Genomic DNA, 12,567 nt, shown 5'->3' with positions numbered 1-12,567 from the left:
ATGGGAGATTGCATTTTGTGTGCTGTGATGATTCTTATGGAAGGAATGTAAATTGAGTTACAAAAAAAAAAGTTTCAGGAATAAAATATATCTATTTAATGACTGCAGTAGGATATGTAGCCCCAGCTAGGTGCTACTTTATAGGATGCCTAAAGTTAGACTTGTGTTCATGGAAATGTATGTATCAGCTGTGTTTGCTATGAAAATATTTAGGTTAATTAAGGTCTTTAGTAATTCAATAAAATGTGGGGGGAAAACAGTATAGAAAGCAAACATAGATACCAGAGACAGTGTGGGAGGAGAGTGGGAAATGGCAGAGGATAAGAGATAGGGAATCAAGGATGGGGGGAAGCAAAACATACAGAAAACAAGAATGGGAAATTATTTGCTGACAATAACATGTTTGTTGATGTGCTTGATTGAGACAATATACAGTGTACTCTGGATGGAAAATCTCATTTTGTATGCTGTAATGATGTACAGTGAATGAATGCAAATAAATAAATTGAAATAGAAAAATAAAATAAAATAAGGCAATGGCGATATGATGAGGAGAGACTTAAGACCGAGAATCGGTATGATTAGAATACCAACAGGAAACAGTAACAAAAAAGAGAAGAAGTACCACAATAGCTATCTTCTTGGCAGAGTTCTGACATGGCTTCTAGAACTATACCAAACACCCAATTTTTTCCCCCATGTAAGTACTGGGCAGGAGGAAGAGGTAGAAGAAAAGAAGGGACAAAGGAGGGAGAAAAGTGGAGAGGTGAAGAAAAGAGAAGTGGAGACAAAGGAGGACAGAGAGGAGAGAGAAAAAAAGCACATATAACATCATCAACCAAAACAACTCTAATGCATTTCTTCCCTCATGACATCCTTTCAAATTTCACATTAAGAGCAGATTCTGCCTCTGATATAGAATAGTAAGTAGAACTACATCAGGCTTAGGGTCACATCACTGATTACTGACCCCTCAGCATACCTGGGGTCACCAGTACCTGGGTGATTGCATACAAAGAAATATGTAAAACACACACCTAATATCATTTGGGTGTTGTTGGGGTCCGTTTCTGTTTGCAAGGCACCTATTAGTATATTCACAAGTCTCAACTTCAAGGACAAGAAAGTTATTGGTTTATCATAAGAAGAGCTGTCATCATTACTAAACTTTCCCTCCAGGACAACCTACAGGAAAAAAAAAAAAAAATTAACATCAACCACTGTCGTATACTATGCCTACGCAGGAATGGTTACAGTAGTCAAAGAGATTAGTCTAATGAGCAAGGTTATGCTAAATCTGTCACTAACTCACTAGTTATGTTGTCAGATATCACTAGCCTATAGCCACTTGAAATGACAGGCCAAGGCATGCTGGCAGACTGCCAGAAGAAATAGCACAACAGATCGATTTTGTTAATCTTCTTGAAATAACCTTAGGTTTGTTTTTTTTTTTTAAAAAAGCTCCAATTCCATTTTTTAAATACAATTTAATTAAACTAGCAACATAAAACAGAGTACAGGACATATTTTAATAAGACATTACCTCAGATTTGACTGTGCCAAAATGGTGAGGGAGGGGCAACAAAGAAAGTAGGATATTAATGGAGGATCTTCTCAATTCTGTTGGATTTACATAGCTTTTGAATTTTGAGAGTTCTCTGCCAAAAAAAATTTTTTTAATTAGTATTTTTGAACTAAATTACATTTTTAGCTACCGAATATGTATACTATACCAATTCTTAACAATGCAAGCATTCATTTTGTGTGTGTGTGTGTATTTTTAATTTTATACTATTACTGAATTGAGTTGGAATTTGATTGATTTCTTTATTAAAATGTAAAGTCTCTACAGAGTTAAGATCTCTGGGCTCATCCCCCTAGACCATGCCAAAAAGGATTCAACAGTCCCATGGATAAATCAGAACTGAGGGAGTGCAGGGATGAGGCTGGTTTGAAATACTCTATCCTCATTTAACGTGGCCTGGGTCCCCTTGGACTATGAAGACAACAGAACAGGATAATTACAAAACTGAGAAGGAGGCACCCAAACAGATCAGGCCAAACCAGACAACGATGTAACGGTAGAGAATGATAGCTTACCTGTCAGGCAAAATGGTTTCAAGAGCTGAAATAAAGTAAGGAACCACAACATCAATCCCTTTCAAGTCACAGCAGAACAAAGGAGGGGAGTTTAGAATAACGCTGGCCAAGACAGGATGGCACACATAATCATTTATCTGCAAACCTTGAATTAAAAGCATGTAAAATCTAGGAAAGCAAGAAAAAAATTTTAAACAAACTGCTGATCAAAAATTTTCATAATTATTTTCTTCATAGTTATCTGAAAGTCTACTTCTACTTTTCATTCCTTCTATCCTTTAAGAGGTATTATTAAAATTAAAACAACTCAGAATCATATACACTAAAAATCAAAGTATCTCTTCTAATGAATAAAAAAAAAGATTCATATCTATTACACCTTAAAGTTCTAAGCCTTGCAACTCCAAAGATACCTACAAATGAGGCAACCAGAACAAAACAAAACAAATGGCTGCAGTACCCATCAATAAACTGTCAAAACACCCAATTTTTTCCCCCATGTAAGTACTGGGCAGGAGGAAGAGGTAGAAGAAAAGAAGGGACAAAGGAGGGAGAAAAGTGGAGAGGTGAAGAAAAGAGAAGTGGAGACAAAGGAGGACAGAGAGGAGAGAGAAAAAAAGCACATATAACATCATCAACCAAAACAACTCTAATGCATTTCTTCCCTCATGACATCCTTTCAAATTTCACATTAAGAGCAGATTCTGCCTCTGATATAGAATAGTAAGTAGAACTACATCAGGCTTAGGGTCACATCACTGATTACTGACCCCTCAGCATACCTGGGGTCACCAGTACCTGGGTGATTGCATACAAAGAAATATGTAAAACACACACCTAATATCATTTGGGTGTTGTTGGGGTCCGTTTCTGTTTGCAAGGCACCTATTAGTATATTCACAAGTCTCAACTTCAAGGACAAGAAAGTTATTGGTTTATCATAAGAAGAGCTGTCATCATTACTAAACTTTCCCTCCAGGACAACCTACAGGAAAAAAAAAAAAAAATTAACATCAACCACTGTCGTATACTATGCCTACGCAGGAATGGTTACAGTAGTCAAAGAGATTAGTCTAATGAGCAAGGTTATGCTAAATCTGTCACTAACTCACTAGTTATGTTGTCAGATATCACTAGCCTATAGCCACTTGAAATGACAGGCCAAGGCATGCTGGCAGACTGCCAGAAGAAATAGCACAACAGATCGATTTTGTTAATCTTCTTGAAATAACCTTAGGTTTGTTTTTTTTTTTTAAAAAAGCTCCAATTCCATTTTTTAAATACAACTTGACTTAAACTAGCACATAAAACAGAGTACAGGACATATTTTAATAAGACATTACCTCAGATTTGACTGTGCCAAAATGGTGAGGGAGGGGCAACAAAGAAAGTAGGATATTAATGGAGGATCTTCTCAATTCTGTTGGATTTACATAGCTTTTGAATTTTGAGAGTTCTCTGCCAAAAAAAATTTTTTTAATTAGTATTTTTGAACTAAATTACATTTTTAGCTACCGAATATGTATACTATACCAATTCTTAACAATGCAAGCATTCATTTTGTGTGTGTGTGTGTATTTTTAATTTTATACTATTACTGAATTGAGTTGGAATTTGATTGATTTCTTTATTAAAATGTAAAGTCTCTACAGAGTTAAGATCTCTGGGCTCATCCCCCTAGACCATGCCAAAAAGGATTCAACAGTCCCATGGATAAATCAGAACTGAGGGAGTGCAGGGATGAGGCTGGTTTGAAATACTCTATCCTCATTTAACGTGGCCTGGGTCCCCTTGGACTATGAAGACAACAGAACAGGATAATTACAAAACTGAGAAGGAGGCACCCAAACAGATCAGGCCAAACCAGACAACGATGTAACGGTAGAGAATGATAGCTTACCTGTCAGGCAAAATGGTTTCAAGAGCTGAAATAAAGTAAGGAACCACAACATCAATCCCTTTCAAGTCACAGCAGAACAAAGGAGGGGAGTTTAGAATAACGCTGGCCAAGACAGGATGGCACACATAATCATTTATCTGCAAACCTTGAATTAAAAGCATGTAAAATCTAGGAAAGCAAGAAAAAAATTTTAAACAAACTGCTGATCAAAAATTTTCATAATTATTTTCTTCATAGTTATCTGAAAGTCTACTTCTACTTTTCATTCCTTCTATCCTTTAAGAGGTATTATTAAAATTAAAACAACTCAGAATCATATACACTAAAAATCAAAGTATCTCTTCTAATGAATAAAAAAAAAGATTCATATCTATTACACCTTAAAGTTCTAAGCCTTGCAACTCCAAAGATACCTACAAATGAGGCAACCAGAACAAAACAAAACAAATGGCTGCAGTACCCATCAATAAACTGTCAATTACTAAAACTGAATTCCATGGCAGTAAAATTTTGCAGTATTTCATAGTTTCTGGGGGAAAAAAAAGTGTTTACATCCTTTTTCCTTCCCCATTGTATATTGAGGGGACAATGAAAGAAAAGAAATCGCATTCAATCTTGCATTAATCATGATACAAAGGTTACTCTAAGATTCCTTTAAAAAATAAACCTGAATATATCTACCCCCAACCAATTCACTAAGCATTCTCTCTCCTGTCATTTAAGAACAACTGCACTGGTATACTCTTCTACTACCAGGAGGCACTTTTCTTTGCAAAACTCTTCAAAAACAACCTCCTCACCTACTGGTCATTACCCAATCCATTTCAACCTATCTTCTCCCCCCTGAAACTCAATTAAAACCTTATTAGCAAATAACCAATGGCATCTCAACTGCCCAAATCTAGAAGAGAAGTCTAGGCCTTAACTTTAACTTTTGAAAGTGTCTAACCTCTTGATTACCCCCTTTTCCCCTTACTGTCTGACCTGTATGACTATTTCCTTTAACAAATCCTCTTACTCTGCTTGCCCTCTAATCTTAGAGCTCCTCAGGCCACCAACCTCAGTTCTCTAAGTTCTCTCTTCTACTAGCCTGATTTTAAATACTCTCTAAGCCAACAAATAGAAGCAAATCAGTTCTAGCACACACCTTTCAACTGAGCTCCAGATCTGTTAGTCAAAAGTTTGCTGGCAACCTGAGGGCACGCATATCTACTGATTACTATAATATATTCCTATACACTTATCTGGCACAAAGTAGGTACTTAATATATACTTGTTGATATATACACCATAGACACTTCAAATTCAATAGGTTTAAAATTAAAGTCATCATTTTTCCTCTCACAAATCTGCTCTTTGGGTTTGCCATACTACCGCTTACCTAGTCTGTGGGTCAGACCTGAAAGCTCATGGCCATAGCCTTCACCCTTAACTGCTGTGGATTCCATCTCATAGAGAGCTGATGCTCTCCCTCCTGAGAAATGTGCCCCCACCACAGGGGGTGGACTCCAGTACCCTTATGTGACCGGCTCTTATGGCTCTAGCTCATTAGACCAGAGGCAGATATCTGATTAACCATTCTTCTTCCAAGGAATCCAAAATTAGGATTCTGAATAATGAAAACTGGGACCGTAGAAGCATACCATGATGTAAGAAAATGATCTGCATCCAAACTATTTTGAATAATTTATAATTAAGCCAGCCACTCATTATTTGGTAAAAATGTTCTGATGTTTCAGAAGCATTGGGAATCATTTTAAAAATGCCTTTCAAGTTTTTTGCTTAATCATAAAAGTTATGTCAAGAATAAACAAAACTGAACTACTAATAAAAAAAAAAAAAAGAAAATGATCTGCAAATAAGAGATGGTGACACAGTTCTGAGAGATCATGAAGACAGAACATCCTTAAACATTCTCCAGTCCTTGGTACCTGTTCTTCACGAGGCCTTGATGGCCTTCATGACCTTGGAATTTATTAAGTAACACGAGCTTTTCATAAATCATTTTCTTTAGCTTAAGTCAGATTGAGAGGGGTTCTGTTACTTAAAGATTAAATTGAGGATCAGCAGGTGGCATGTGGTTAAGGCACTGGACACTCCCACGTGGCTGACCATGAGGTTCAAGTCCTGGACCTAGTGGCTTGTTTTCTCACTTCCCCTCTTTCTCTCTGTCAAATTAAAAATAAACGAATGAATAAATAAAATTTAATAAATAATCATTTAAAAAAAATTTTTAAAAGATTAAATTAAGATAACCCTGAATAGTTTCCTGCATATAACATTTTGTTTCATGCCTGTATATTTTGTTCTTGGTTTCTTCTGATAGAGTCCATTTAATTCTCTTGAGAATTAGGGACAAGGATACCTAAATGTTCTTGTTGATATTGATGTCACCTCGGCAGCTATGTGAATAATCAACAGAGGAAGGCAAAACAGTCAAGAAAAACAGGAGGCCATTTTAAGTTAATTTAGGAAAAAAGTGACAAAGTCTGAAGTGTAAAGTGGGGACAAAGTATAAAAAGAGACTGGAAAGTGGGCTAAAGTAAGAGAAAGGCAGAAGTTGTTGACAACTAAAGACAGAGAAGAGAAGTCTAACATGACTTCTAATTTCCAGAACAACTGAATGGATGGCAGAGGCATTCACCAGGATGACTGAAGCATAGATTTGGATAAGATGATCTTCCCCAACTTCTCAAGAGTTTAAATACTATTCACCTTTTCTAAGTCTAGCACAATCACACAACCCTCCATAACTTTTTCCGGAACCCCCTGGCCTAAGTATACACAGCTTTTTCCTCTGAATCCCCATAGTACTTTCCCTGTGACTCTCTCCTACTGACTTCCTTTTCCAAGTAGATCATTGCTACTTGTGTACATGACTTTTTCCCTCCAGAAAATAATATCCTGGGAGGCAGGACTTATAGCTGACTTTATTTCTGCGGTTTATAGTGCCTAATAGCATGTTAAAAATGTATTAATAAAGTATTACCATCCTTCCAAATTTCCCTATAATTAACAACATCCAAATAAATAACACTTCTTTTTTTTTTTCTTTTTTTTTGAGAGATTTTCACTGTAGGGCGCGTGCGCTCGCCAGACAGACAGAGACAGACATAGAGACAGAAAGCGAGAAATCACCCCCCAGGGGGGATGGTCACGCCGCAATCCCTTCTCCTCCATTCTCCTCTCGGGATCTTGGGCACGCACGCACACGTGCCCGGTGTGAGTTTTAAGCCACCGGGTCAGGGACACGAACCGCAGTCGACTACATGGGAGTCCAGCGACACAGCCATCACAGCTTTTTCCTCTGAATCCCCATAGTACTTTCCCTGTGACTCTCTCCTACTGACTTCCTTTTCCAAGTAGATCATTGCTACTTGTGTACATGACTTTTTCCCTCCAGAAAATAATATCCTGGGAGGCAGGACTTATAGCTGACTTTATTTCTGCGGTTTATAGTGCCTAATAGCATGTTAAAAATGTATTAATAAAGTATTACCATCCTTCCAAATTTCCCTATAATTAACAACATCCAAATAAATAACACTTCTTTTTTTTTTTCTTTTTTTTTGAGAGATTTTCACTGTAGGGCGCGTGCGCTCGCCAGACAGACAGAGACAGACATAGAGACAGAAAGCGAGAAATCACCCCCCAGGGGGGATGGTCACGCCGCAATCCCTTCTCCTCCATTCTCCTCTCGGGATCTTGGGCACGCACGCACACGTGCCCGGTGTGAGTTTTAAGCCACCGGGTCAGGGACACGAACCGCAGTCGACTACATGGGAGTCCAGCGACACAGCCATTACGCTAACTGCTGGTTCCCAATAAATAACACTTCTAAAACAAAGAGAGTCTTAGGGGTCTTTACCAGATCTGATGAGGTAAGTAAAATGGAAGAATTCAAGGAACAATTTCAATAACTTACATTCATTTCCAGTATTTAAGACCAACATTTACTTATCAACTGAGTCTATTAAGCCATGCTACAATAGTGTTTTACTATCAAAACTATATTAATGGGAAACAAACAAAAAATTCTAAGACCTGGATAAATAAGCTGGCAGAATCTCTTCTCCAGTCTTCTTGCTACAAAAAATCCTACACAGTGTCCCACAAGCCTCAGCTCTTCCTGCTTCATAGTTATCAGGAAATTCACTTGTATCAAACATAGGATTGGAAACCATGGTGTCTGTGGACATTTGTGATCCTTTCCGTCGAAACTCCATGCTAGCTTGTGTTGTAATGGCTGGGAAGAGAAAAGGAGGATTTTATTATATTTGTCAATATGACAAATAGGCTCATGGGACCCTGGACACAAAGATCAAATGTTGGTGTCATTAAATAACTACTTTATTAGAATCCAATAATGCTTTGTTTAGCAACTATGTCTTAATTTTTTTAAAGGGCTCTCTGAAATCTTCTTTGACAATAAGTAACAATTTACAGTGGCACTGTCAGTTTAACAGATTCTAAAAGCATTTTCAACTGAAATTTTTATTAGAAAAATAAGCACATTTGTATATATCTGTATTAGTATACAGATATATAATATAAAATTTGGTTTCTCTGTTTATTTTCTGTTTTTCCCTCCCCCTATAGAATCTTCAAGAAAAATAGCTACTGAAATTTACACATTACCCTAGTCAGACACTGTAATTAAATGGGCAACCCCATGCCAGTTTGTATATTTTAGGGAGAGGGCAAGGTAAAGATGAGAAATGGGTAGGGAGGAAGAAAGAGCATTCCCACCGCCCACCCAGCTCCAAAACACACACCAAGGAATTGCCCAACCAAGCAAAATGAGAATGAATTTTAACAACCACAGACAGCAGCTAACTTGAGGTTGATTATTCAGAAAATTAGATTGGTAAGAAAGATTATCATGGTAATTCATTGTCACTGAAACAGAAGCCCTTCGAAAGTTGCTTTTATTTTTTAACCAAAGATTTCACAGTATATTGAAAATCACCATGAAATCTTTTATTACTCTACATGAAATGCTTAAGTTATTTTGTAATAGATTTAATAGAATGCAGAGTCAAGCACAAATCTTTATGCAACTTCCCATGAGCCATTTTAAGTCCTGAATAAGATATCCAGCAATAATACATTTGAAAAACACTACATGCAGAATGCATACAAATCAAACACTAATAAATCTGTATAAAAATAAGCTTAAAGCTTTAAAAAAAAAAAAAAGCCAAAACACAGTTACTCCAAAGTCCTGAATTCATGACATGACCAGACTAGTATACAGAAATAATGGGACTGATTCAGGCAGATTAATTTGCTTTTGCCAACAATCTTCCCCATTCAAAACACAGAAAAGTATTTTTCTTCCCAAGTGCAAAAACTACAAGAGACAATGACAATCAAATTTTTTAATGGAATTATGAAAAAATAAAAACATGACTGCAATTAAGGAGAAGCTTCTGGTTCCTACTTACAAGATTTATAAGAAAGAAGAATTTGGATAAAAGATGCTGCAAGATAATAGAAATAAATGGAAACAAATCAAAGGACAGCAGTAATTACAAAATACTTTAAAGATGGTGAAATTTTTACAGTAAGTTAAGAAGCTTTTTAGCTTTTTAAAGGTTAGATTAAAAGCTTTACGATACCACAAGCTAGTTCAAAAACACAGGAAATTGTGCATTCAGATTCAAAATTATGATTTTTGTATCATGCAAAACAATGAACAAAGAAAATTACACAACTACAAAGAACTGAGGTTTTGAACTGCCCATCACGTGCATTAAAATTTTAGTTCATTAACCCTTCCCAGCTCAATGTTACTTTTATGAAGCATAATGTACTGTCAAGTAAACCTAAAGCTGACCAGTTCAAAGAGGCAAACATTTTGTTAGAGGTGAACTGCATAGCAGAATTCCTTGATGGCAGCCAGTACTTAGAAAACAGTTAGTGAATCCAAGCCTCCCACCATTCCTGAGACCTGAAGACTGGCACCAAATAACACTGTTTCTAACCCTTTCAATTATTTGGATATCTCCTATCTCCTGGGTAATGTAACAGCCTTTTTCATCTCTGAACATAATAGAAGGAAGAGGAGCTTTTATCCTTTACCCACTAAGGAAAATGTTAAAGACATTGCTCACATTATGATTTGAACTCTGGTTTCTACCTTCTGGTGCAAGAGGGTGAGCAAAGCTGTTACAAACTCCCTAGAGAGCGGAAAGATCTATCAGTTCACTTAAGCAAGCCCACTAATGAAGCAGCAGGTTGAGCCACTCTAGATTCAGGGATTTCAGTGTTGACAGCTTCACACCCAAAATTTATACTGTGAGAAGTGTATTTTGATTAAAAAATAAAATATGACTGACTCAGTATAGAAAATACAAATGAACAAACATAAACATGGTTCAGAAAACTGAAAATACAAGGTACATGAACACAAAGAAAATATAATTGAAAAATGGTTTTCAAAAAGTTATCACTTAATCATTCTAAGTAAGCACATTTACTTATCCATAAGTATGCATTACTTTCAAGCTTATGAATAAAATTATAATATGGAAATGGTAGTTCTAAAGTATCTGAATTTGAACAAAATAAAGCAAAAAAAACCCTACACTCAATCATGCATTCTCGAACTACGTTCCTGAACATCTTTATATTTACGACTTTTCTAAATTATTTAAGCAATTTGTAAGAACACCCAAAATAATTATATGTGTATAATGTTAACAGACATAGGCCCTCATTCTGAGATGATACATAATAGCTAAGAATCCATTTCTGAAAGAAAGCAGAGACCCTGATGGCCATTATTACTTTTATCCTTGGAATTAACATTCTCTCTGGAGATGCATGTAATACAACTAGACATCTTTTTATTTATTTCCAACCCCCCTCCCCAAGAAAAGTGATTTCTTATCAACCAACCAATACACTCATTAATGCACATATCACAGTGCCTGGTACAAAGTAACAGGAGCTCAACAAATGCCAGCCATTGTTATTTTTCAGTGTTCTAAGGCATATCATAAATATGTAAAATCTTCTGCACTACCCCACCCATTCACCCTGCACCCTATGCCATTATCCCCAAGTGTAATGGTAAGATGACAAAAATAAATCAAATTTTATTTAGATACTTCCATTTCTATAGTAAAATCTAAATGGAGATAGCAGGGTTGAGTTATTAATTCTCCACCAGTCATTAAGTTACAGAGCTAACGCTGGTTTTGAAAGTACGCCTTTAAAAGAAAGTTCTCTACACTGAAATCTGAAGGTTAGAGTCTATTGTGAAACTGACATTTTCTGATATTGACATGTACTAATGAGTGAATGGCTGTCAAAATCTGAGAAAACACTTCTCTGAGTAAATTTCCAGTCAATAAAATGTTTAATTCTTCATATAAATCTTTTTAACCTGGCTGACATGAAGGGAACTTCTAGGTCACCTACTGAAAGGAATCTGATTCAATGAAAAGTGGTTAACCTGAAGTGTGTCTAATAACACCAGACAAAAGGTCAAACCTGATAGAACATACATAAAAAAAGACAGGTAGGAAAACTTCTAAAGTTCTTTACTTCAGCTGGAAGGGGTTAAGCACAAGACTGCTTGGTCAGAAACAGAGCTTTTTAAGCTATGTATTAATCTTGCAGGTAGGAAAGATTAAAAAGAAAAACAAAAAGGAAAGGAAAAATGATTAACTTATTTCTTGAACAATATTTACCAGTCATGCTGCTGTCTCTGTTTATCCCATTATGAAGTTTACAGTGAACAAATGCTGCATCAAATAACCATGATCCAAAGAGATTCAAGATGCTGTTAACCTTTGGTCTCCGAGGGGCAGGCAATGGCCGGGGTTCTGAACTAGTCTGATTTGGACTCGACAGAGGAGAGGTGGAGGATGTCTGGTGCTGAACTTTCGAGGCATGAGCAGTACTAACCTATATAAAGAACACAAGAATACACCCAAACCCATGAAAAGATTGAGAAAATGGGGATACTTGTTTAAAAGGATGGCAGATTAAAAAGCCGACCTTATACACCATAACGATTATGATGAAAACTCTTACTGTGCTTGTCTTCATGGTGGCCTTATTCACAGTAACAGCCCGGTGCCGCCGATTATGTGGTGGGGTGGTATTGACAGCAGTGCTCTGAGGCATACTTAATCTGTTCACGGGTGTTGGGGGAGCACTATCCGATCGGGGTCTAGAAATGCCTAAAAAAAGTTTTGTTTTGTTTTTTAAAGACAAAAAGAAAAATAGTTATTCTTCATAATTTAAAATACGTGATCAGCAAATCTTTTCCATGAAACAGTAGTGAAGACTGGGGACATACACTATAGCAGAAAATGCTAGCTGCCTACCAATATCCATCACCTTTCCTTCATGAGGAACACAAATAGAACACAAATTTTAGCTGGACTGGCTGGCTACCTAGAATATGACTACATTTCCAAGCTTCCCTTGCAGCTAGATATGGCCATGTTTGAGGGTCTAGCCATGGAGAATAAGGTGATTGTTGGGTGGGTGTTTTATTTTGGAGAGAGATTTTTTTTTTTTTTTTTGGAGGGGTTTTTGCTCAAGGGCGC

The 12,567-nt window shown here is 36.6% G+C and overlaps 1 protein-coding gene across 2 annotated transcripts in view; it reads right to left on the bottom strand.

Annotated features, from left to right (window-relative positions):
• Positions 1-12,567, bottom strand: part of RALGAPB (Ral GTPase activating protein non-catalytic subunit beta) — a 111,022-nt gene that overhangs the window by 55,542 nt on the left and 42,913 nt on the right. For both annotated transcript variants that reach the window (XM_006144130.2, XM_014586154.1), the window contains exons 8-13: positions 12,047-12,195; positions 11,701-11,917; positions 8,045-8,246; positions 4,001-4,168; positions 3,444-3,558; positions 2,938-3,085 (exon numbers count right to left, since the gene is read on the bottom strand). In XM_006144130.2, the coding sequence (XP_006144192.1) occupies positions 2,938-3,085; positions 3,444-3,558; positions 4,001-4,168; positions 8,045-8,246; positions 11,701-11,917; positions 12,047-12,195 (999 nt within the window). The remainder of the gene's footprint in view (positions 1-2,937; positions 3,086-3,443; positions 3,559-4,000; positions 4,169-8,044; positions 8,247-11,700; positions 11,918-12,046; positions 12,196-12,567) is intronic.

The sequence above is a fragment of the Tupaia chinensis genome, unplaced genomic scaffold (genome assembly GCF_000334495.1).
Source record: "Tupaia chinensis unplaced genomic scaffold, TupChi_1.0 Scaffold000115_1, whole genome shotgun sequence".
NCBI classification, from domain to species: domain Eukaryota; kingdom Metazoa; phylum Chordata; class Mammalia; order Scandentia; family Tupaiidae; genus Tupaia; species Tupaia belangeri.
The sequence above is the reverse complement of the archived record's forward strand: the minus strand, read 5'-3'. Positions and strand labels throughout refer to the sequence as shown.